General features: G+C 50.1%; 1 protein-coding gene across 4 annotated transcripts in view; it reads right to left on the minus strand.

Annotated features, from left to right (window-relative positions):
• Tox2 (TOX high mobility group box family member 2) overlaps positions 1 to 26,119 on the minus strand; it is a 123,952-nt gene continuing 97,833 nt past the window's right edge. For 3 of the 4 annotated variants that reach the window (XM_032904898.1, XM_032904901.1, XM_032904900.1), the window contains 6 exons: positions 11,042 to 11,281; positions 7,807 to 8,034; positions 4,017 to 4,097; positions 2,826 to 3,218; positions 1,934 to 2,061; positions 1 to 526 (listed from right to left, as the gene is read on the minus strand). In XM_032904898.1, coding sequence (XP_032760789.1) covers positions 460 to 526; positions 1,934 to 2,061; positions 2,826 to 3,218; positions 4,017 to 4,097; positions 7,807 to 8,034; positions 11,042 to 11,281 — 1,137 coding nt within the window. In that variant the 3' untranslated portion in view covers positions 1 to 459. Of the gene's footprint in view, positions 727 to 1,933; positions 2,062 to 2,825; positions 3,219 to 4,016; positions 4,098 to 7,806; positions 8,035 to 11,041; positions 11,282 to 26,119 lie in introns of all 4 variants that reach the window. The other variant, XM_032904899.1, reaches the window with a different exon arrangement.

The following is a 26,119-nucleotide window of genomic DNA, read 5'->3' on the forward strand; positions in this document are numbered from 1 at the left end:
GAAGAAGAGGAAGAGGAGGAGGAGGAGGAATGCCCCTCGGTGTGGCTTAAAAGTTCCCATTCTCTCTCTGTGTGCAGATTAGAATCAGTTTGACAGTTGCTTGTGCACATGTCTCCCTTAAGATAAAACTTAAAAAAACAATGGGCCAAAGGTCTTATAAAATTTTTTTTTTAACCTTAAAGGAAAGTTTCCTTCTCCCCACAAAATAATCTTACAGATGTCTTCAGCACAGTTCTAAAACAGTGAACTACTTACACGGAACCCACAGCATGAGTTTCAGCATCTTTGTGTACACTGAGAGCACACCTGTGGCTGGCCCAGCATCAGGGGTGGGTGTCTGTTGCTAAGCAACCTCGAAGGGGGCAGCCTGGTGAGCTTGGGCTGGGGCCGGAAGTCCAGACGCAGGGGACTGTGTGCAGGCCAAGGAGCGGGATCCACAGCTACCCTGGAGCAAGCAGGTCAGCGGGCAGAAGGTTCCTGCAGGTTCTTTGGGCTGGTGGTGGGCGGTGGGCTGCCTCTGCAGAGTCTGGTGGGAGGTCGAGGGAGAGACTCAGCCCTGGGGCATAGGTGTGTCACTGCTCTCGCTGGCCGGTCACCCTGCCTGCTGCCATGGCCTCTTTCCTGTGGTCAGCCCTTCCTGCTCGGAGCAGTGCCCTCCGGAGAGCCTCAGGGAGGGAGGGGAGGCGGGATTAGGTGAGGTAGAGCGATTTATCCCTGGGGAGCAGGCTGCAGGAGAGAGTAGGGGCTGTCAGCTACTGGAGCCCACCCTGGTGTGTCCCTCGCTCTAATTAAAGTTGAAGGTGGGAGTTCCCACTAAGCCAAAACAAACACCCATCTTGGCTTCCCACTAGGGACCATCTAGGTTTTAAATTTGCATAATGTCTTTTGTGTTATTTGGGGGACAGATATGTATGTATCTCGGGCTGGCCTTGAACTTTCAATGTAGTTGAGGATGACCTAGAACTTCTGATTCTCCTGCTTACATCCCACCCTCCAGCCCAGGTCCTGGGATTCTAGGTATGTATCACCATACCAGGTTTAGGTGGTGCTGGGGAGTCAAACCCAGGGCTTCAAGCATTCTAGGCAAGCACTCTCCCAAGTGAGATCCATCCCAAGAACCCCCGCCCTCTCTGCTTTTAATCACAGCATCATCATTTGTACATGTTAAACAATTACAGGCACCCTTCTGTCTTTAGAATACAGCCACAGGGCTGGCCAGCTATGGTGACACCTACCTGCGAGAGGATGAGGCAGGAGGATCATGGGCTAGCCTGGGCTACCAAGGAAGACTACACATTTAACAGGAAAAACTAGTTCATAATTTTAAGAAAAACTAGAATAGGTTCTTGTGGATCAAACGTCCTCACTGGGGGAAGAAGGGCCTTAGGACATTCACATACAACATACCTATTCCTCCTGGGCCCCTGACTCTTGGGAAGGGGAAGGATTGGAGGACAGCCTGTGCCTGCTTGGTTCTGAAGGGAACCACTGCCTACCCGAGTCTGTGCACCTACAGAGGCTTGCCCTAGAAGGTAAGAGGTAGAAGCAAGAGCAGGGCGTGTGCAGTGCTAGAGCACTAGCAGGCTGGGCAAAGTGAGAAGCCCATGCTGAAAGGCTGGTGGCCAGGGATGGGGGACACTGCCCGGTGATGGAGGTGGACACCACCTGCTACATACTCACACCCCACTCTCTATAGGAGAAAAGGCCCGAACCAAGGCCAGCCTCAGTTTCCCAAATGGCCTCTTGGCCGCACCCTCCCACCCCCAGAGGCTTTGCTCTGCTCTGTGTCGTCCCTTGTACTCTAAGTATCCACAAGATGGCTGACAGTGACTATTCCACATTCCACCTCCCACCCCCAGGGTCTCCCTGTCCTCCTGGCCACTCCTGCCCCTTATCGGGAATGGACAGCGAAGGGGGTCTGGGGAGGACTGACCTGCAGGTGCCGAGGCCGCGCTCCCCACTGGGGTAACTCCCATCCCAGTCCCCGCTGCTGGAAGGGTTGGATGGGCCAGGTGAGCGGGAGCCAGAGCCACTGGGGAAGTCAGAGATGTGTGGAAAGTCCTACAGGGGAAGGAGGGGGTGGTGAGCAGAGGGGAGAGGAGGGGAGGCCTCTCTGGCAGCTGGCATGGGTCTTTGTGTGTCTGAGGGTGCCTACACTTCAGAGACATTTCCTAGGCCCACACAGAATGGCTACTCTGCCTCCTCCTGCTTCTCCCTGGTAGAGCATCTTTGGGGTGATTCAATCTGAGCTGACTGTGTGGCTCAGTGATGGGGTATCTGCCTAGCATGTGTGAGCCTCTGGGGTCCACCCCTAGCATGACAAAGGGGGAAAAAATAAAGACTGAAAACGAAAATTCGACCCCTGTTTTAGCTGAGTCACGGGGTGACTTTGTCTTTGGGTTCTTTCCTTTACTGGGCCTCAGTTTCCCAATCTGTAAAATGGAGTCACAGGGTTGCATGCATGTCTTAGAACCATTTGTGGGACTATCACTGGAGGCTAGGCCTTTGGAGATTGATAAGAATTGGGAAATCTGGCAGAGGTTGCTGTATTGTTGGTGCCTTGGGCTGAGAAGTTTAAGTAGGAGGCTAAGAGAAGGCTCTGGAAAAAGGCTTAGCTGGTAACTAGTTAACTTCATGAGAGAGCCAGTGTCTCTCCAGGTAGGTGTTTTAGACCCATTTCAGAGGACTGGAAACTGAGTCTCAGAGAGGTACAGTGCCATGGCTGAGGTTGCACAGTTGATGAGTGACCTGGCCCTTATATGAGATCCCCAGTTGCCTTCCCTTTTGGTGAGAGTCACAGGAAGCTGTCGCTTGGTCCTGCTTACCTGTGGCCCTGGAGGCGAGGGGCTCATCGCCAGCTGCACCTGGAGTGCCATGGGGGCAGGCAGGACAGGAGGCTGCGGGGCTGGGGACATGCTGAGAGGCGGGCTGAGGAGGGTACCCTGCGCGTGGGGTGGCAGTGGCAGCTGCTGGTGCAAGGAGGGGCTGAGAGGGAAGGAGGGGGGTGGTGGGGAGGTGCTGAGGCCTGGCAGCAGGGCCTTGGAGCCCAGCGTTCTGGCGAGGCTGGCAGGAGAGGCTGCGCTGCGGAAAGCCTGCAGGTCGGAGGGCGTCAGGAAGGAAGCCAGGCCGGGCATGGCGTACATGGGCTGCTTGGGTGGAAGCATTTTGGCTGGTGGGTTTGCCTGAGCGTTCTTGGCCTCGCCTTGGTCCGGGGGGCTCTGGAGGAAGATGGAAGCCAGGGACAAACCAGGGATAAGTTAGAACCAGGACTGCCAATCATTGGGTCTGCAGCCCGTGAGGCCTCTGGGTGGTTCAATGTCACGTTAAGGGACAGGATGTAAACTAATAAGCTGTAACTATGCAGGGATCTTCAGACAGTCGCCGCTCTGCACCCACCCCAGCGTTACCCTCACGTGGGCTCCCTTCCATTGTACCCATGTCACTGTTCTCACCCTGGCATCAAGACCAACGCCAGCAGAGTCATGCTCTGTTATGTGTGCTCGCTCCCACCCTCCCAGACAGTTCCCTCCACATTGTAAGCACCCTTTGCCCAGCCCTTTACAGCCCCACCGGGGTGTTATTTCCCTGTGGCCACCTCCAGGAAAATACTCTGCCTCCTTTTGGACCACAGACCTTGCCTCTGTGCTTCTGGCATGAACAGAGAGAGGCAGTGGGCGTGGTCAGGAGTTAAGACAGCAAAGCTGGGTCTGATCCTATAACAGCCACTCAAATGGCCAATCCCATGCCCACTGCTGAGGCCCCTGCGTGCTAGCCCTTCCTGCTGAGGCCCCCTGCTGAGGCCCCTGCGTGTTAGCCCTTCCTGCTGAAAAGGAAGTCAAAAAAATGAACTACACATGAAGCCTGCCATACTGGAGGCGCTCCCAAGGTGTTTGACGCACAGGTACCACTGGTGGCCTCTGAGGTCTGTGGTACCCATTGTTCCTAGTAGTCCCGGCCTTCACCCTATCCCTCCAGTGGCTCACTCTCATCGGGGCCTTGCCCGGGGATTGTGTTACCTTGGACACGAGGCTAGCTCTGTAGGCTGCCAAGGCTTTCAGGTACTCCTTCTTGGCAGCTTCGGTCTTCCTCTTATATGCCTGAAAGATCCGAGACATGGGCAACTCTGGAGAAAATGTCACAGAGGAGCCTCAGCGCAGAGGCTGGGATGACAAGCAGGGGTTCTGGAGCCATGCATGGATGGAGGTGGTGGGGTCAGAGGCTGGATCAGTCGCCCACTGGCCCCTCTCTTTTGAGAGTCTCTCACGGGGAGTATAGAGAACAGGTCACACTCTAGTTCCTCAGCATGGTGTTACGAGTCACCCAGAAGCCCCATTTGTATTCTGACATGAACCCCACTCCTACTCATACCTACTCTCTTAGGTATTCCTCTTAGCATCAGACCTAGATTTGCGTGACCGCAGGAATGGCCCTAGTGTGTCTCATGGTCCCTCTGTGAGTGCCTTTGAAATAGAATTCTACCACAATGACTTGGGGCTCAGCCTTGAGACCGTTTGGCCAGTTGCATGAGACTAAATTGATGTGGGAGACTCGAAAAGTGCTTAGACTCTGGAATGGCTCCTTGGCTGCTCTGGGAACTCTGGGGTGGTGGGTTGAATAAGAATGGCTTCCATAGGCTCATATACTTGAATGCATAGTCACCAGGGAGTGACACTGTTTGAGAAGGATTGAGAGGTGTGGCCTTGGTGGAATGAGTGTGGCTTTGGTAGAAAGAGTGTGTCACTTTGAGGTTTCCAAAGCCCATGCCAGGCCCAAGATAACTGTCTCTGTCTCTCTGTCTTTTTGTCTCTCTCTTTGTCTCTTTTTCTCTGTCTGTCTCTCCCTGTCTCTGTCTCTCTGTTTCTCTCTGCCTCTGTATCTATCTGTCTCTCTGTGTCTATCTCTGTATCTGTGTCTCTCTCTGTCCTCCTTCCCCTCTCCCTCCCTACCCCTTTCCCCTACCCCTCCTCTCTCTGTCTCTCCTCCCTCCACACTTGCAGATCAGGATGTAGCTCTCAGTTCCTTCTCCAACACCATGCCTGCCTGCCTGCCCCCATGCTCTCTGCCATGATGATAACAGACTAAGCCTCTGAAACTGTAAGCAAGCACTCAAATATTTTTCTTTGTAGGAGTTGCCTTGGTCACGGTGCCTTTTCACAGCAACAAAACAGTGACTAAGATACGGGGCTAGCCTGTGGGATCATGAGACACGCAAGACCCAGACATCCACCATCTTGAAGAGTTGCCCTTGTGTTGCAGCTGATGGTGGAAGCATAGACAGCTCTCATCAAGGGCAGCAGATGAACCAGCATGGTGAGCCCAGCATAACCCACAACACAAGAAAATGACAAAGGTCTCAGAGTGGAAGCTGGCAGTGTCCCTGTCTCTTCCCACTGCAGCAGAAGCACACACACCATCCAAGACCAACGGCAAAGTCCCGGATGGAGACTAAGGCCCTGATCTGTCACAGGACTAAGACCAGAAATTTGGGAGGATTATTCTCCCCTGGAACAGCTTCCAACCAATGGCTAACAAAGCTGGAAGTCATCCAGCACCCGTGTAGCTCAGATGGGTTGTCAAAGACAAGGTCTGTGTTGGCTCCAGAGTTCCTATCACCCACAGTGGGGATTCTCTGACAGTGTCTTCTGCCTTCTGCTGTCCCGTGTTCCACTTTTTTCTAGCAGGTTTTAGACTATCTCTTAAACCACCTGCCCTAGACAGGTCCGCAAAATCTCTACCCAGCTAGGGTAAAGAATGCACCTCACTCACATCCACGATCCGTGTCTCTGGTCCCAGCTGGTTACTGTTCTGTGCTTCCCACACCCGTGGACAGCATCTCCACTCCCCACACAAAGTCAGAATCCCAAGGAGTCCCCACGTTCCAATCTGCCTGTTCCCAGTCTCTGGTCTCTCCTGTCAGGTTTGGACCCTCCTTCCCTCCCTGCCTGCAACTGAACTGGCGCCCTCTGTGCAAAACTTCAGTGGTTCCCTCTGCTGGCATGGCGAGTACTTCACTCCTGTCCTCAAAAGCCTGCTTGGCCCCTGTCCACCTCTCTAGCTCTGTTACACTACACTGTGTGAGCCCTCGCCATCAGTGTTCGGTTCCCCTGAAGTCCCACTATCAAGTGCTTGTCACTCCCTTCTGGGACTTAGTCTGCAGGGAGCCTCCAGCACAAGGCTCTCCTCCTCCTGCATGCTCAGCCTTAGGTCTCACCATGGTGACCTAAAGGAGCCCTTCCTCCCCTTTTGCCCCCTGTGATAGTTTGAATAGGTTTGGCTCCCAGAGACTCATGCATTTGAATGCTTGCACCACAGGGAGTGGCACTATTAGGAGGTGTGGCCTTGTTAGAGAAAGTGTATCACTGCGGCATCAGGGCTTTGAGGTCTTAAATGCTCAAGCTACAGTATGAAAAAATCCAGTCTCTTCCTGAATGTCTTCCGATCATGATGTAGAACTCTCAGCTCCTCCTGCATCATGTCTGTCTGCACACTGCCATGCTTCCCACCATGATGACTGAACCACTAAAACTGTAAGCCAGCCCCAATTAAATGTTTGCCTTCGTAAGAGTTGCCTTGGTCATGGTGTCTATTCACAGAAATAAAACCCTAACTAAGACACCCCCATGCATCCCCATGACCCACATTTACCCATCTGCTTATTGGGCTTCTAGCTCTTTTTTTTTTTTTTTTCTTTTCTTTTTTCAGAGCTGGGGACCGAACCCAGGGCCTTGCGCTTGCAGCGCTCTACGACTGAGCTAAATCCCCAACCCCGGGCTTCTAGCTCTTATCCCAGCATCCCAGTGGACTTTCCCGGTTCCACAGGTCTGAACAAACCCTGATGCTACTCTTACAGTGGGGACCTTAGTGAGTTTCTTAGCCTCTTGTTGCCTCCCTCTCTTCCTATCCAAAGAGGCAATGGATGCTGTACTGGCTGGTTTTGTGGTTATGTCAACTTGACACAAGCTGGAGTTATCACAGAGAAAGGAACCTCCCTTGAGGAAATGCCTCCCTGAGATCCAGCTGTAAGGCATTTTCTCAGTTAGTGATCAAGGGTGGGAGGGTCCATGGTGGGTGGTGCCATCCCTGGGCTGGTGGTCCTGGGTTCTATAAGAAAGCAGGCTGAGCAAGCCAGGGGAAGCAATCTAGTAAGCAGCACCCCTCCATGGCCTCAGCATCAGCTCCTGCCTCCAAGTTCCTAACCTGTGAGAGTTCCAGTCCTGACTTCCTTTGGTGATGAACAGCAATGTGGAAGTGTAAGTTGAATAAACCCTTTCCTCCCCAACCTCCTTCTTGGTCATGATGTTTTGTGCTGGAATAGAAACCCTGACTAAAACAGATGGTAACCCTCTGGAGTGTTGTAAGGATGAAATGAGGAGATAGAGAGAGGGGTCTTCATGGTGCTTAGTCTAGGCATGCTCTAAGCATGGCAGTCAGTAGACAGGGAAGCAAGGTCTCCACGTGGTCAGTCTGGGGTGAGTAGCTGGTAATGTATTTCCCACTGCATGAGCTAGCTCTGCTCCCTGCCACCTGGAGGCCTTCAGAGGTCACACGGCCAGAAAGGTCAGAGTTGACAGGCCCGCTGAGTGTGGATGGAGATGCTCCCATTTATGGATGGAAAAGCAGGGGCCCAGTGAAGGCAGTACTGGAAGTCATCATGGATGGAAGGAACTCTGTCTCCCAGCTTACAGACAAGCAAACAAAGCAGAGAGCTCCCTGCAGAAGCCTCTAGTCCCAGAGGCTGAGTCTAACATTACACCCTTGGTTCCAGGGCCCAAAGTCAGGGAAAATTCAAACGGGACCAAGGCTCACCTGTTTCTGCTCTTCTCCCAGGCTGTCCCACATGGAGGCCACAATTTTGGAAACATCCCCAAAGGTGGCACTGGGGTTCTGCCCCTTGATGGCAGCCTGAGTGTCTCTGAAGAAGAGAGCGTAGGCCGACACTGGCTTCTGTGGCTCATTGGGATCCTTCTTCTTCTTCTTCTTTGGATTCTTGGCCTTTTTGCCTGGGTCTGTTGAGGGTCTCTTCTCTCCCGAAATCTGCCCGATGAAAGGAGCCAGTAAACCACAGAAACCAAGGGCCTCCTGGCTAATGTGAGCCTAGGTCACCTTGGGCCAAACTAGGCTTTCTCAGTGGCTACCTCAGACCAGCCCTGTTCTCTCTCAAGCAGCGACAGGGCTGACCCACCAGGGGTTCATACCTAGGCAGCTTGGATCACTCTGTCATGCACTTGGAGGAGGGTGGCAACAGACACTTACACACAGACAGACGTGTGTGAACACATGAACACAGACAACAGACAGACAGGTGCATGCATATACACATGTTGAAGGAAATAGATGCAGGCACATAGATGGAGAGATAGAAGGGGACAGACACAAAGAACAACACAGAGACTCAGATCTCAGGGTCAGAGGGACCCAGAGGTATACAGGGACAGACAGATGGACAGACAGACAGACAGATACTCATGCACACTGGGTGGCAGCCTGAGGTGTACGTTTAACTCTTTAGGGAGGACCCACATGTATGTCCATTCAGAGATTTTTGACAGTCTCTGAAGACCACTGAGCTAAGAACACTACCTTTCCAGTGAGGCCAGCCAGTGCCCTGGACAGCAATGAAAGCAGTACCCTGGGACATTCTAGGGGCAGAAACCATCTGCATTTCTATCACTTTAAAACGTAAATCTTTTTTCTGTTTTTCTAGCATGTTAACATCTGTCTCTGAAGACTTTCAAAGTCTCTTGATCAACAATGAATAACAAAGCCAACAGAGGCCCAAAGGCAGGCACAGTGGTGCATGCCAGCAATTGCTGTACTCAGGAAGCTGAGGCAGGAGGATTGAGAGATTAAGGCCCTGTTTTACAAAATGAAAATGAAAAATCAAGGATCCAGGCTTTGAGACAATGAAGTGGTCTTATGTGCACGGGATGAACCTTTTGCAAGAATAAGAAGGTCCAGCCGCTGGTGGCCTGTTTCCAGGGTCTAACTCCATGGTTTTTCTTCCCTATCATAATCATAAACAATATCCAACTAATGTCTCTGATTACAAAGAGAAGGCCACCTTCACTGCACTTCAGCTCAGACTCTAGACCATGGCTCTACCCCTGGGACGCTCTGATGCTGGGAAGGGAAGGGTAACATGGCTGCCATCTTGTCAGAGGACCCACCTGAACAGACTCTCCATCTGTGCTCTCAGACACACTCGACTTAGGGTTTCCAGGGTGGGGAGTAGTTGGGATGCTTCTCACAGAGCCCAGACACTGTCTGTGGGGCTCTTAGGCTAACCAGGTACTGACACCTTTGAACCAGGGTCTGGATCCCATGGGGGAAGTCTGTGCTTCTGTGCGCCAATGTGACAAAGGCAGCATGGCCAACTGATGGCAGGTGCTGGGCCAGTGGACAGACTCAGACATCATGTCTGAGAGGCAGGGAACCGGGCAGGGCCTGTGGCAATGCTGGCTGTGTTCCAAGTGACCCTGAGGAACTATCCTGGCTTTCATCCCATCAGCCCCTGGTGAGGACATGGCAGGGTAAAGACTGAAAATAGATCAGTGTGCATGCGTGTGTGTGTGAGAGAGAGTGCATGCGCGGTGTGGAAGACAGCAGTTCATCTCAAGTGTAGCTGCTAGGGTACTGTCTACTCTTTTTCTTTCTCTTTCCTTCCTTTCTTTTTTAAAAAAAGATTTATTTTTTTTATTTATATGTAAGTACACTGTAGCTGTCTTCAGACACACCAGAAGAGGGGATTGGATACCATTATAGGTGGTTGTGAGCCTCCTTGTGGTTGCTGGGATTTGAACTCAGGACCTCTGGAAGAGCAGTCAGTGCTCTTAACCACTGAGCCATCTCTCCAGCCATCCCAACCCTTCCTTCCTTCCTTCCTTCCTTCCTTCCTTTCTTTCTTTCTTTCTTTCTTTCTTTCTTTCTTCCTTCTTTCTTTCTTTCTTAGACCTGAAGGCTCCCAGTCAGTTAGGCTGGCTGACCAGTAAGCCGCAGAGATCCTGCTGCCTTTGCCTCCCCAGTGCTAAGACTCAGGCCCTCTCGCTTGCCTAGCAAGCACCCTACCATCCCCTGTTCTGAAGGCAGAAGAAGGCAGAAGACTTAGTTGATAGAGTAGAGGCTGTCGGATATGGTGCGGCAGTGGTCAAGACTGCACCACAAAGCTTCACTGCAGCCACCTTGGTATGTGTTCTGTATGTGAGGCACTGATATGGTAATTAACTCCTCCATGCCTCAGTTTCCCTATCTGCCAAATGGAGATGGTGCCAGGTAGGAGTGTTACAGAGAGTAGACGAATGAATGTTTGTTGAGTTATTATAAAAGTGTCTGGTCTGTGGGTTATATACAAATTATAGGAATGGGGGGTGAGGTAGGATCTTACATAGCCCAAGCTATGTAGCTAAAAATACCCCTAGAGGTAGTGATGTCTTTTAACTTCTGACCCCTTGCTCCTGCTTCCTAGGTGTTGAAACTGCAGGCGTGCATTACCACATCTAGCTATGTGGTGTGGGATTGAACCTAGAGCTTGGCGTATGCTAGGAGAACACCCTGCCAATTCAGCGGTATCTCCAGACCTTAGATGTGTTTGTTAACTAAAAAGGAAATCAGAGACCATCCCTGGGGATGCAGGCGTGGCTGGCAATAGAGCACTTGCCTAGCACAAGCAAGGACTTAGGTTAAGTCTCCAGAATATGCAGAAACAAAGGTAGGCAACATAGGGAAGAGGAAGGGAGGGAGAGAGGAAGGAGGAAGTGAGGGAGAGGGGGAAGGGCAGTTACCCCAACTCGGTCTATGCTGGGGGCCAAGGATGAGGAGATGCACACAGAACCCTGTCCCTCTTCAGGGCTCCATCATGCCTGAAGGAGGGGGGGTCTTCAGTAGATTGATCAGCCACAGCCTGATGTCCCAAGAGCTCAGGGGCCATCCCTCTGACCAGAGATCCACATGGTATCCAGCCACGACTAAATGATGGCCGTGAGTTGCCTCAGCCCCTTCTTCACCGGGGAGGCACCTCGAAGCCACACCCTCCCACATCACGCACCTTGAAATGGGCATCTGACTCCTCCTCCTGGGTGGAGCTGGATGGAGACGGGGTCGCTGACTTGCTCCCTGGGGGCGATGGGGAGCCGTGGGCAATGCCACTCCGGAGGCCCATCTGGGAGATGAGCTGGGACTGACTGAGGGCACTCATGTGGCTGGCCAGCATCGCAGGGCGGCCCAGCAGGGGCCCTGGCCGGCCTGAGTCATAGGCAGCTACCTCCGAGTGGACCATTTCCTGGATCTGAAAGAGGACAAGATGATTGTGTTAGAAGGCTCTGCCTCGACAAACGTCACACCCGCCTCTCAGGAAGGGACAACTGGGTGAGAGGTGGCAAGTGGTCATTTCCATGCTGGGCTGTGCCTCCGGGACCCCCATAGGGGAATTTCTAGTCTCCCCTGACTTCTGCAGGATGCAGAGCACCTGCAAAGCCCCTAGGGCCCCTTGGCAGTTTGCTGTTCCATTGGCCTCTGCCCTGGGCGGTGGGTGGTCCGCATGCCGCCTGTACAGGAGCTTGGTGGAGCTGTGAATGGATCATCTCATGGTGCAGACTCCACGGTGAACACAGCTCGGCCTTGTTTACTATGCAACAATGAGCAGCTAAGAGCACAGGGGCAGGGAGAACACTTTCGAATCCTTGCCCCGTCCCTTGCCAGGTGCCCGACTCTGGCCATGTTTGGCCTCTCTGGGCCTCAATTTCTTCATCCATAGTCTGTGAAATAAAACTCCTTCCACGATTAAGGACCAAATCTACCCAAGCATAAAGTAAGTCTTACGTCATCTATTCCATGCAATGAATGAACCAATCTCTTGCTGGCATTTAGCAGGCTTCCCCTATACGTCAGTTACTTTGTTACTGACTTTGTTCCTCTTTCCCCCCCCTAGTGGTTATTTTTGGATACAAGAAAACTAACTGTTTTCCACACCGGAGCATTCTCACACGGAATTAGAACAGTGTGAACTCGTGACCAAAACACAGTATAAATGCACGTTTCATTGAGGCCTCTGTGAACATTCTTAGAATTATTTTTATTCCCTTAGCATTTATTACTTGCTCTGTCTGATTTCCAATGGTAAAGGCCTGCACGGCCTCAGCCGTTTCTTCATTAAGCAGCAAATGGACTTTTTACTTTATGGGGTTTTAAGACTTCTCTTTAGAAGAGTCAGCTCTCGCTAGACATGGCAGCTCGTGCTCGTAATCCCAGGACAGCCTAAGCAACTGGTGAGATTCTGTCACAAACAAACAAACGAGCCCTCAAATCGATCGCTTCTCTGCTCTCTACAATTTAATATCGAATTCCATCTTCCTTAACCCCTCCTCCTGCTTGTAAAGATTATTGTTGATTCTCCCTCAATTTTGAATTATATTTCAAAATTTACTCACTATGCATGGGTGCCTTCACACACAGTCCCCTACAATTAAAAATAATATTTCAATGCTAAAAATTTCCCGGGTGTTTCCCCTAGATGTTTTCCTTGTAAGAATTTTGATTTTTGACTTATTTTATGTGTATGGGTATTTTGCCTGCATGCATGGCTGTGCACCACTTGCGTGCCCGGTGCCCTCAGAGGCCAGAAGAAGGCATCAGATTCTCTGGGACTGGAGTCGTGGATGGTCGTGAGCCACCATGTGAGAGCTGGGAGCTGAACGCAGCTTAACTGTGGAGTCCTCTCTGCAGCCCCCAAGGATATTCTGTAAGCCTTGTTCCTGATCTCTCTCGTACGTAGGTATTTCATTCTTTGACCTTTTTTCCTTTGACGAAAGAGTTTTAAAGAGGACTCCAGTGATTTTTGAAGCAGCTAATTTTGAGTCTCTTTGATTCGTTTTGAATTTCTAGTCACAGAAATGGTGAACATCCATGCTGTGTACTTCTGAGAATTTGTTAAGGCTTTCTTTGGAACCCAAATATCATCACATCTTTACCTGTTCCAAAGCCCTCCCAAATGCGCTTTGGCGGGCTGTGACCACGATGCAGTAGGGACCGGTTCCTGACTAGCCTTGGTCACATTCTTCAGATGCTCTTCTCAATTTCCGCTCTCTAACCTCTCACGAGCTTGACCAGCCATGGCTTTCAAAACTCGTGACCTGGGGTTGGGGATTTAGCTCAGTGGTAGAGCGTTTGCCTAGGAAGCACAAGGCCCTGGGTTCGGTCCCCAGCTCCGGAAAAAAAACCAAAAAAAAAACAAACAACAAAAAAAAAAAAGAAAAAAAAAAAAAAAAAAAAAAAAAAAAAAAAAAAAGGATTCTTTTTTTTTTTTTTTCCGGAGCTGGGGACCGAACCCAGGGCCTTGCGCCTGCTAGGCAAACGCCTACCACTGAGCTAAATCCAACCCCAAGAAACTTTAACATGGCTCAGGGTAGATAGCAGAATAAAACAGGCAGGCGAGCCAAACACTGTGAGAAACGGTAAGGGACGTTATTTGGAAACCCGTCTTCGGTACACATTAAGACGCGGGCAACTGTGCATACACACTCGCAAAGTGGATGTGCTTCTTTACGTTGGCGCGAGGAATTAAATCTTGGCTGAACTCTGGGATGCAGGATGGGGAGCATCTTCAACACTTCTCAGAGCTGATCCATATTTGGAGTCCCATAATCGTCGATGCTGAAACTCGGCCTGGCATCAGTTCATACCTCAGACTGGCAGAAGCACGCTTAGCGCCATTTCAGACACGGTTGGAAATCCTGTCCTGACCCCAAGCCAAAATTCACTGAACAACCTCTTATGAAACACTTCAGCAACTCAAATACCAAGTCAAAAAAATATCAAACACTCTTAAAAAATAAAACAAACCCACTGGAACACAAAGATGTACTAAACGCTGAGGAAGACGGCGGGAAAAATATTAAATCTTTGTTTTCCACAACGAAACCATGATTAAAAACATCTTTGTGGGCTGGAGAGATGGCTCAGAGGTTAAGAGCACTGACTGCTCTTCCAGAGGTCCTGAGTTCAATTCCCACCCTGCAACCACATGGTGGCTCACAACCACCTGTAATGGGATCCGATGCCCTCTTCTGGTGTGTCTGAAGACAGCTATAGAACGCACAAATACATGAAATAAATAAATCGTTTTTAAAAAAAGCAAAAAAAAAAAAAGAACATTTAGTATATTTAAAAAAATCATCTTTGTACGTATGAACATATGGTGGGTATGTAGGTGTGCATATATGTTTACCTATGGAGGTCAGAGGTCAACCCTTGAAGGAGGGGGCTCTTATCTGCCGAGCCATCTCTCCACTTCCCCCCCTGTGCTTACTGCTATTATTTCAAGGTTTTTAAAACTTTGTGTGTATGGATACACTACCTTCATGTATATCTCTGCATCATGTGTGTCCAGTGCCTGTGGGGGCTGGAAAGGCAGTTCTTCTGTTAAAAATTCAATCCAGCAGCTTCCCCGATCCTTCCCGGACCCAGACCTCCTGTCCCATAAGTCACTTCGTGTGTCACGGGTTGTTTTTGATGCAGCGTTTTCAAATTAAGCAATTTATCGCATGTTTGCCTTGTTTGGTACAAAACCATCCAGATCTAGGTCAAGGGTTCAGACGGGAGCCACTTCGCCAGGAGAGAACTCTGGAGGTGTCTAACAAAGACATTTTCTGTCTCACCACTGGGAGCATGCCCCTGTCTCCGGGAGATATTGGCAAAGGAAGCTGCTGAACTCCTCAGTAAGTGGGAAGCTGCCTTCCATCCTCGCCTCCAAAACAAAGACTTCTGTGAGCTGAGGTTGACCAGCTCTGCTCTCCACGGGGGATGCTTTCCTTGAGGAAAATCTCAGCTACGCTCTGGGCATGTCTCTCAAAACTGATGACTGGACTCTGTCTTCTACTCTCAGGCTGTTCGCAAGAGAGTTTTAATGGAATGTGTCTATTGTTATTGTGGTCGGGGAACGTGAATCCTAGAATTTTGTTTGGGACAGGCCATGGCTTCCCTCAGGACAGAACCACGTTTTGCAAAAGTTTTTGTGTAAATAATGTGGACCTGGGGTGGAGCGTATAGCTCAGGGTAGCGTGCTGGACCTGGATGCGTGAGGTCCTGGGTTCAAGTCCTAGCACTGGAAAAAAAAAAACGAATTGAAATAATGTTCACTGTGTGTATTGAACGGACAGTTTTGACATCAGCTGTGAGGCTGAGAAAACTGAGGCAAAGCCCTCCCTCTCTCCCTCCCTCCCTGCTGTGTCCCCACCAGTTCTCCAGAGCACTGGCGTGAACGGGTTTTCTTCAGGTACGCCTGGTGAAATCGTTCAGTGCCTAGACATCCCAGAATGCTCTGTGTTCATGAAGGCTGCTCCTTACTCATGAAAGCATCTTTTCTCTGGTGACTGTCGCTGCCTTCCACGCTGCTCTATCTGCCGTTGTCATGGTTTCCATGTGGTTTTGTTCTCATCCCGCATGGTTTCAGATGCACGTCATGCAAACAGCGAATGGGAGAATGCTGGTCCACAACCCCATTCTCAATACACTGGGATCCTCGTTAGCACACTAATCAGGAACCCGAAATGTAGGCTTAGCAAGCTAACTTCCTTAAAGTGTGACGAAGTTTTAAGTCTCTAAGCCTTGCCCCTTTCTACCTACAGTACGCACATGGCATTTCTTCTTTGTGGATTTTTTTTTGTTTGTGTTTTTCTTTTAGGCAGGGTCTTACTGTACAGTCCAGGTGACTTTGAACTCTCTCTGCCCCCTCCTCAGCCTCCTGAATTATAGGTGTGCACCAGCATGCCTGCCTAGCTTTCAAGTTTTAAACACGATATCGGCATGGTTTCCTCCAGTGCAAACTGGTTGTCTCTTGTTAAGGCGTGCTATATCTTTCTTCTCAGCTACCTGACAGCAGAAATTTTCAACCCCATATCCCTGACTTTGTAAGTTATTATCTTGCTGATATTTGATAAATTAAAGGAACTTGATGACGATGATGATGATGATGATGATGATGATGATGATGGTAGTGGTGGTGGTGGTGATGGTGATGATGATGGTGGTGATGATGGTGGTGATGATGATGATGGTGGTGGTGATGATGATGATGGTGATGATGATGTTGTAAATGTCTTATGTGGGAAACATTCAAGTCTGATCGCTGGTGAGGCAGAATGCCATCCATAAGTCAGTTAGGCCACCTGGGTATGGACTAGTGGGCGTGGACAGCAGCAAAGTTCCGCTCTTAGAAAGGATGAGACGTGGCACAATGTCCTGGGTTCGATCCCCAGCACCTCCTAAACTGGATTTCATGTGCTTGTCTGTTACCCCAGCACTCAGGAGGCAGTGACAGGAGGATCAGAAGCTCAAGGTCATCCTCAGCCTGGGCTAGAAGCTCTCTCAGAAACAAACCCAAACCTGAGACAAAACCACGGCATCCAATCCTTGGTAAATGAGCACGTGACTCCCAGCACCTCACAGTGCGCTCCTGGAACCTGGCACTCCTCACTCTCCCACAGGAGGACACGTACACTGCAGGAAAAACTGTGAAAGACTTTGCCAAAGACAAAGGAACGTCCCTCTCATGTTCTGCTGTGTGCTGCCCTCTGGACCTCTGAGCTTACCTGATTCAATCTGAATGTCCCTTCTGAATTTGACAAGGCTATTCTAATTCTGCAGCTTTGAGGGGAAAAGAGTTATTGCAACGGATTCTTTCTGAAATCATTAAAGATTGTATTGTGGTAAAATAAATAAATGTTTCTCGTAGCAATTTTCCTATTGTTGTGTTTATGTAGGCTGTGAGTACCTGCCTATACCATAGTGTGCATGTGGAGATCAAAGACAGTTTTGTGAGGTCAGTTCTCTTTTTCAACCTTTGTGTGGGTCCTGGGGGTCAAGCTCAGGTTGCTAGGATTTCTCTACAGGTGACTTTATCATCTGAGCCAACTCCCTGCACAAATGCAAAACCATTTTTTAAAATTTTTATTAGATATATTTCTTTATTTACATCTCAAATGTTATTCCCCTTCCCAGTTTCCTGTCCATAAGCCCCCTCCCCTCCCCTCCCCCTCCTGCAAAACCATTTTTATGTATACATCTCAGTGTTATATATACACGCCATGCCTCCATCACTACCATTCATCTGCAGAAGTATCTTTACTCTCTCTGCCTATATTAAATTATTAAATATTAGCTTCCTATTCCTGTCTGGACCAAGTCCCTGGAAACCACCGTTCTTCATTGTTTGTATGTGGTGTCTGTGTGTGCAGGATGTAAGTACACATGTGTGTGTGGATGCTTGGGCCTCAAGGCCAGAGGAGAGCATTGGGCATCCTGATCTACTGCTCACCACACATTTTCTTGAGATGGTGTTGCTCATTGCATCTGGAGCTAGGTGGACTGACAGCAAGCCTCAGTGATTAGCCTGTCTCTGCTATTCACAGACACACCGGCTTGTGACTAGGGATTTGAACTCAGGTCCTCGAGCTTGTGCAGCGGAAACTTACCAACAGAACCATTTCCTCATCCCCTGTTGATTTTACTCTACCTAAGTATCTGGGATAAAAGGAATCATACCATAAAAGTCTGCCTTTGTGACTGTCTCATCATACTTAATATAATGACCTCAAGATTTATGCACATTGTAGCTTGAGTCAGAATTCCCCCCTTTTTAAAAGATTTATTTATTTATCATATATAAGTACATTGTAGCTGTCTTCAGACACACCAGAAGAGGGCATCAGATCTCATTACAGATGGTTGTGAGCCACCATGTGGTTGCTGGGATTTGAACTCAGGACCTCTGGAAGAGCAGTGCTCTTAACCACTGAGCCATCTCTGCAGCCCCCTTCTTTCCCTTTTTAAGGCTGAATAATATTCCATTGTATGAACATGCCACATTTGGCTATCCATTTTTCTTTGAAAAGGGACTTTGAAAGATTTTTTAAGATCCAAACTGTAATACCAACAGTGGATGAGGGTCAAGTGGACAACAACTGATTCTTACCCATCAAAACACAAATAAAATTTCCTGGTAGAGATGTAATGGGTCCTATACTATAGAAAAGATAACTCTAATCATCAAATTCAATTGCTCTATGACATCAACTAGTTTTCTAGTCTTAGTTAACTTATTCCAGCATCTCTGTTTTAAGTGTGTGTCTATTTTTTCAGATTCTCCTCTGAACTGAGTGTCATAGCTTACCGGCTTCCTCATTAATGACCAGCTAAGTGTGGTTTTAGTACGTTTGCGTGTTATACTTGTACGAGGGTCGTTGTGTTACTTTCAGAAAATTGTTCAGCAACGATGAAACAGAATTTTAAACTCCAGAACCACTGGAACTATTTTAAGGGCTTACCAGGCTGAGGAAAGTGAAAATGGCTTATTCAGATAAAGGAATTCTTGTCAAGTCAGAGTGAATGACGAGCGAGGGCCTCACTCCCCAGTGTGGGTGGATGAAGGGCATGGGCAGCCCTGGACCCTTAAGTCCACATGTAAACGTGTGGCACTGCTCTGACGTGCTAAGCGTGGGAGAATGAAGGCAATGGAGTGGAGGTGATTTCTGAGAGAGGTGAGGGGGCGCTGAACTGGCTCTGGTAGCGTTTATCTTGTCAAAAGCAGAGCTGATACAGAAGGGTGATCACAGAGGCTTGTCAAAGCAGAATACGCAACTCACGCGGGACGTGTTCCGGGGAGTCTGGGATGCAGGAGTGGCTGGCGTCTCCATGGTTTAATTGGATCGCATGGGATTTCACATGAGATGATGCCAAAGACAGGACCCCCCATCTCCAGGCTAACTCCAGACTCCACGCAGCCACCTGATTGGCACCCCCTTCCCAGAAACACATAAGACCATAGGAAATAAACAAGCCTCATTTCTCCCCAAATCTTGCCCTGATTTTACCAAAACAGCACATGGCCTCATCATTTCTGTAGCTACGGAAGCCACAGACGGGATCAGCCTCTATCTCCTCCTTCCCAAACACCCCTTGCCTGTCCCTGGATACATAAAGCACTCTTGGCCATTCTTGCACGTTGCAAAATCTCTCACACGCCTCTCCTTCCCACAAGTCACCCAGGATGTATAGGCCAGGACCTTCTGCCCTTTACTGTTGTTTTAGAACTGTTCTGTGCACCAGGCTTGGTGGCACACACCTTTAACCTGAGCACCTGGGAAGCAGAAGCAGGCCGATCTCAACGTCTGAAGCCAGTCTGGTCTTCTCGAGAGTTCCAAGCCAGCTAGGGCTCCACAATGAGACCCTGCCTCAAAACGAAGATGCAAACAAGTTTTCATTTGCCTCGTGCTCTCCATGATAGATCTAAATTGTCTGATAATCTGACAGTAAGTAACAGCTTGGTGTACATGCATGTGCATATGTGTATGTATCCGTGTGCGTGCATGTATATGTGCATGTGGGGGATATATACATATACATATATATATACATATATATATATATATATATATATATATAGAGAGAGAGAGAGAGAGAGAGAGAGAGAGAGAGAGACTGACTAGAGGGCAACTTTAGGGGTCACGTCTCAGATGCTGTCCATCTTTTATAGAGGGGCTAAGTTAGCCAAGATTCACCTGTCTCTGTCTCCCCTCCCCTGCACTGGGATCGTAAGCACATATCACTACCACACTCTAGCCTTTTTCTTTTTTTTAAAAACTATTGGCTCCGGGGTTGGAAATCAGGTCCTTGTGCTTGCAAGGCAAATACTGCACCAGCTGAGCCATCACCCAGCCTCAATAATGACTTTTTAAACTTTAAAGGTTCTTTGAGATTAGAAAAGAAAAAATGACCCATGATCTATACCCATGGCGTAAAGGTTCTTATGTCACTGATACTTCATAGATTCTTTTGAGCAGGGCATTTTCTGCTTCTTCACATGAGTGACACTTTCTACCACTATTTATTTGTTGCTTTGATTTTTTCTGAAACTCCCCCTCATCCCCCTCCCCCCACCAATAAAACGCGTGCTAGACCATTAAGCTTTCTCATCCGGTATGTTGAGTTTGGAGTTCAGAAGAACACTCCTCACCCCCACCCGCCCCTGCCCCTGCCCCTGCCCCTGCCCCGAGCCGTTAGCCTTCGTGTATCGATCATTTCTGTGTTGGTCTCAGAGTCTGAAGCTGATCTGGTCTTTAAATGCAAGTGTCACTTACTTACCTGAGCACCCTCTCCTGATTCGGAAACTTCCTGTCACGTGGACAGTTTGTTAGAAAGGCTCCCCCTGACTCCCACGGGGAGGACCCAATGGGGTCCTCCGAAGGCAACCTGTTAGCTTACATGTGATGCCACTAGGCTCCTCCCAGGGACCTAGCAACAGCTTAGGTCATCGCCTGCCGCCACTGCCTGCCGCCAGGTGGGGCATAGAGTAGCGCACAAAAAGGCTGCTTACTACTCCCTCCTCCTCTCTCTTTCTCCCCCCTTCCCCCTCCCTCTGTCCTCCCTTCTCTCTCTTTCTCTTCCTCCCCCTCTCTCTTCCTCTGTTCCCAAGTGTTCCCAGCTGTCCTCCTCTGTCTCCCTTCTCTGCCCTCCTGGCTCTGCTCCAGTCTGTCTACCTCACCCCTTCCCCAGGTCCTTATTCGTCTCTCATCCCCCAAATAAACCTCCCTTATATCAGGTCTGTCGCATGGTGTGATTTCTCGGGGAGCATCTTGGCATGGGCCCACCAGGTACCTCGGCTTACCATATACCCCTGCCCGTCACCGACTATGTGCCACCTAGAGATGGTCATAACCATCCAGAGGTTTCCCTGGCGTTCCTAAAAAGTCTGTGTGTGGTGCACAGCAAACAGCACGTCTGGGAAGCTGTCCGACTCACCCCAGAGCTGGCTTGTGCACTGCCCACGGCTTCCTCTGCAAACCACTGGCGGGCCTTTCGGGGCTTCTCAGTTGGCATGGTTTCAGTGCTCAACATTAGGGAAGACAGTCCTGAAGTCCTCACAGTCGGTCAGGGGCATGGGACTTTGTACAGGGACAATATGTAGCTACAAACCAGTAAGACATGAGCATGGCCACCAAGCATCCTAGACTTTCTAGGGCACTTCATGAACTCAGTCCTAACTCCCCAAAGTGAAAAAGATGCCCCAATTAGAGGCCAGCTGCTGGAGACTACCTGGTGTCAGAGGCTTTGTATGGTCAGGCCTGAGCCCCTGTCTCATGCCAATGTCCCTGTCTCTCGTGTTGAGGACACTGGCACCTGTCTCCTTATTTAGAGAGGTGCCACTGGCTATATAGGAACTGCCCAGCAACGCCCACACCTGTCCAGCAGCAGACCCCACTGTGGCTTGACTGATGCAGAACTCTCTGGAGTCATGAGAGCTTCTCTCTGGATAAGAGCTTTCCTCTGACATGGACCTCCCAGAACTCCACTTATGGCCCAGTCCCCAGTCCTCAGCTGCCCCTCTCCCAGATCCTGCTCTGGGCCCTTGGTGGCTCACTGTGGGGAGCCGTTTATCAGGGTGAGGGCCTGGCTGGCACAACCTTGCTGAAGAGATGCTAGCCAGAGCATGAGGTCCCCTTCTGCTCCCACATGCAAACATATGGCCAGCCTGTAGCCACACCTGCACCCTCTCCAGCAGGCCCAGGCAGAGTAGCAGGAGGGAGGCGGCAGCCTCACAAACATAGACTTAATAGATCTCAGGGTTGTAGAGAGCTTTTCACACATGACCAGCTGCAGTCTCCAGGGAGTGTGCTTGGTGCTGGGAGCACCCCTGCTAGCGACAGTGAGAAATCACACCTCTTCTCAGCTTCTGCCAATCCGCAGAACTGAATCCCATCCGGCCTCTCCTCAGAGGAGAACAAGGGACCGAGCTGTCCTTTTTCCCCCCCACATAAGCTACAGACGCTCCTTTCTGTTAAATTCTGTCACGCAAGCCGTTTCCTGGGTGCCAGTGGGTTCTGAAGTTCCTTAGATTCAGAGCCACATTGGAAACCAAAATGGGGCTAGAAGCCACTGGCCAGCATTTTTATTTTATAATTCCTTGATGGTCTCCGGTAGCAATGGGACATTAGCACCTTTATCTAGAGAGATCGGTCACAGTAGCATTATACTAGCAAGCCCTCGCTATGTTTGCCGTCCCATTGCGCATGCGTGGGCACATGTGAGCCATCTACGTGCAGGAACTAGGCACAGAGGGGGCTATGTTGGGAACTTGTGAATAACTCTCTGATGGACACACATTCTCCTCCCAACTTACTCTGAAGCCCCTGAAACTTGGGGTGGTGGAGCCTGTGCTCAGGCGACAACTATCTCAGAATCCCACCACTAGGAAAGAGGCAAGTCAGAACTCCACCTGTCTGTTGCCTGGGATCCTCCGTGCCCACATAGACCCCAGCAGCTCTGTCAGGGAGACAGGGTGACATTGAGCCTGCCCTTTGGGGCAGGGAGCTGTGTGAATCCAAACAAGGTAACGCTCTACAGAGTGAATCATATAAGTATCCCATCCAGAAGTTTCCCCTCTTCCTCTCCCATGAACTCGCTCATGTTGTGAGTTGGAACAAGGCTCTGGAAGTGAGGGAGAGTAGCCAGGAGGGAGACTTCTCTCATGATACACATGACAGTATGAAGTCCGGCCCAGGGCTGGTGCTTCACAAACAGTTATCACATTGGTTTGTACCAGGACCCAGCGAATTCCTGTGAATGGTCAGATATTACATATTTTGGCTTTGGAGGGCAGAAAGAATCTGTTTGTTGTAACCGTCTAACTGAGCTGCTGTAGCAGAAAGGCAGCTACAGGTGACAGGCAAATGACTGTCTGGGGCTGTGTGTCAATAAGAAGACTTGGAGGCCTTCAGCACATGGCTATATAGTGCCAACCTCCCTATTAATTGAATACCATTGATAAAAATAACAGAGGTACACTTGGCAGTCCCACTTGACAGGCAGCAGCCTGCTCCTCATACTGAATTCTCACCCTGTCCCAGAAGGCGAGTCTGCTCTGTCTTGTACTCTACAGATGTGGCAATGCAGGCATAGAATGGACAGTCACTGTTCAAGGTCACTTAGTGCTAAGAGTCACATCAAGGTCTGGGTAGCTCCTAGGCCTGTGTCTTTAGCTGTAATCCCCTCCTGCTCCTCATATCAGAGCAAAGACCTGCTACAAACTCTCGTGAGCTGAGCCTTGCCCTGGCCAGGGCTGGGGTTCTAGCTCTGACCTCAAGCTACAGCCTCTCTTGGAAACAGAACGTGGGTGGCCCTGGTAGGGAATGCTCTGGCATGTGGCCAAGGCTACTTCAGAACCTTAATACTCTGTTTCCCTGTTGCCGAGCATGCTGGCTTCTAACAGCTCACTCTGGAACTGCCTCTGCTGATGGCTGCCCTATCCCGAGGCTACCTCTTTTCCCATGGGTGCTTATGCAAAGCCGAGTGGGGTTTAAAGGTCGTGTCTCCTCAATGAGTCCGTTTCCCCGGCAGGTCTGACTGCCCACAGCCCCCTCCAGCCAAGGTCTCCTCTGCTTAACCACATCTACGAGGACACTTTTGCTGGGTAAGTGACATCCTCACAGGTACCCAGCATGCTTTGATGTTGATAGATTGGGCTGGGTCAGCCTTGTAGTCTGTCATCCTTGGAATCACTGCTATGGGATGTCACAATTAAAAAGTCCTAAGTCACCCACATCACCTTTCCCACGTGCGTTCCGCTCTCTGAAATATCCATAGGCTTAAGAGGCCAAAATGTTTGAAAATTAGCCTCCTTTTACACACACACACACACACACACACACACACACACACACACACACACACACACACAGAGCCCTCGTGCCAGAGAAAAGAGAGAGCCAATAGCAAGCCTCCCCCAGTGCCTGCCCCTTGCTGGCAAGCCTCGTTGGCAAGTATTTCTAATAAACTTTCATGCTTGGCGGGAGATCCTTTGCAGGCTGACAAATTCCTCCTGAAATGTAGATGTCTTGTTCAGAGTTATTACTCGGGTGCACAGGTGCCCAGCTGCTATTGTAAAACCAGCAAGCATTTAATTGAAACAAACGACTATAATAATAGTACATTATCCCTGCAGGCCAAGCGCCATCGCAGTTTTAATTATTGAGTTAAGAGTCTCACTAATTTATCCTTTAATGCAACAGCCCATTCCCAGTTAGACGGATCATCTTGTTATGAATATGAAGGCCCAGCAGGGAGGTTGTGAATCGAAAGCCATTTGTCCCCTTCAGGGCTGTTTTTGTCTTTGAAGAAAGGTTTGCAAACAGGCAGCTGAGCTGCTTGGCGGCCTCCGCTGGGGCGGGAGGTTTCTGTTGAGGGTGGAATGGGGGCCTGCCTGATCCTTGACTTCCGTCTCTGGGTAGCAGGCCTCCTCAGTACAGAGCCTGCGCTAGCTCTCTACTTGATCGCAACCAAGAACCAAAGTCCTCCCTAAGCTACAGTTCCCACCACAGCCTTACACCCAAAGCCTCGTACCTCTCTGGTCTCATTCCTCCTGCTCTCCTCCCACTCGTTTCCCCACAACAGCCCCCACCCCCGATTCACTCCCCCCTTAAATATTCGAGTGGTCTCTTGTTTCTGGACCAGTGTAGAATTAGGTACATTTTTGGCCCTGCGGGAATTTGTTGACATTTTTGGTTGTTGTAACTGGACTGCGGGAGCTAAAGCAACAGGAAAGTTTAGAATACAGAACAGCCACTTCCGAAGTCACTCACGCTGGGTGTGGACAGCATGTTAAGCCCCAGTCTGCACTGCTCTTCCTCAGAGAGAGGAGTGCTCAGCCTGCTTACTTCCTCACAACTGGGAGACCCGGTTCAAGCCTCAAGTCCCCCAGGAGGCTTTTCCTGGCCAAGCAACACTGCGTTGCAGCCTGGGTCCCCAATGCACACTGAAGAGCGGACAGAAACTCCTAGCCCCTTAGGCTGCTGTTGTCTTCTCTCCAAAGCACCTGCTAACAGGGTGTGCAATATTTATTAGTTTTTTTCGTTGTCCTGGCGTAAACTACACCTAGTTAAGACCTTTGCTTTGATCCTTGACTCTTGGCCAGCACCTAGCAGAGCGTGAAGGTCAGCGAGAACCAAGCATGTATTCTAGAGGTGCCCTAGACCGTCTCACTGACCTCGGTTTTCTGTCTTCTCATATCTGTCACTCCCGAGTGCTTGTCCCACCCCCATTGCTGCCTATAGGACAGTCATCGTGTCTGTTCGTATCATTCGATCTGTACCAGGCACCGTGTGGAGACATCAGGGAGTTAGAGTAACACACAGTTGACGCCTGCCTCATGGAGTTAACCCTACACCCTGCTCTATACACACCGAAAGGTTGTAAGGTAGAGTGCCCAATGGGCCAGACTAGGAGATCAGCAGGGTCCTGCTCTGAGTAGTGGACAGTGGGGTTAGGGGGAGCAGAGTCGGGGTAAAGAAGAGCTAGATGGCCAAGCAGGGCAGGACTGGTGAGCCCTGAATATCACACCTGAGTCCTGAGGAACTGCAAGTGTCCGGTAGACCTGTTGGCCGCTGAGAGCAGGCAACAGTGGTGAGCTGAGCTGAGCTGACCCTCCCACACTCTGCCAAGAGAGGAGGGTCTGAGAGCCAGCTGGGAGAGATACAGAGAGGAGACATACAAAGGGGGCGTGAGTGGGTGGCACACCGGAAGTGCATAACACAGAGGCGCAGAAAGGGAGGTTTCTGGAAGAAGGTTGTGGCCAATCTGTCAGTCAGGTGCATAGCAATGGATTTGACAAACCAGAGGCTACCAGGGTTTCTAACCAGGGTAGTGTTACTGCCGTGGGAAAGCAGAAGCACCGTGTGGCGGGTCTGGGGCTATGAGGCTGGTCTGGGGCTTCCGGAAGGTGTCAGATCTGACCGACTTCTAGGGAAGTGGGAGGTGGGATGGTGACCTTGACTCTCTGATCTGGGTTTTCATCTACATTCTCGGGCAGCCCTTTTAATGACCCCAGACCCAATGCTGCTGAGGCTTAGGCATGGCAGATGGGCAAGGGCACCTCACTCTGGCATATGAGGTCCGCTGTACCTGTATGTGGTCTGTGTGAGGCAGGGCCAGGCTCATCCTGAGTCTGAGCCTTACATCAGCTCTTCTCACTCTTGAGCGCAGAAGGGGCTGGTGTAGGTTGTCTGGCTTGACCGCGTCTCCTCGCCTGTGGTTACAACGTTGTCCGTAAGGTTTGGGTCTTCTCTTTTACACCACGGGA

Source organism: Rattus rattus, chromosome 5 (assembly GCF_011064425.1).
Source record: "Rattus rattus isolate New Zealand chromosome 5, Rrattus_CSIRO_v1, whole genome shotgun sequence".
Classification (NCBI taxonomy): Eukaryota; Metazoa; Chordata; class Mammalia; order Rodentia; family Muridae; genus Rattus; species Rattus rattus.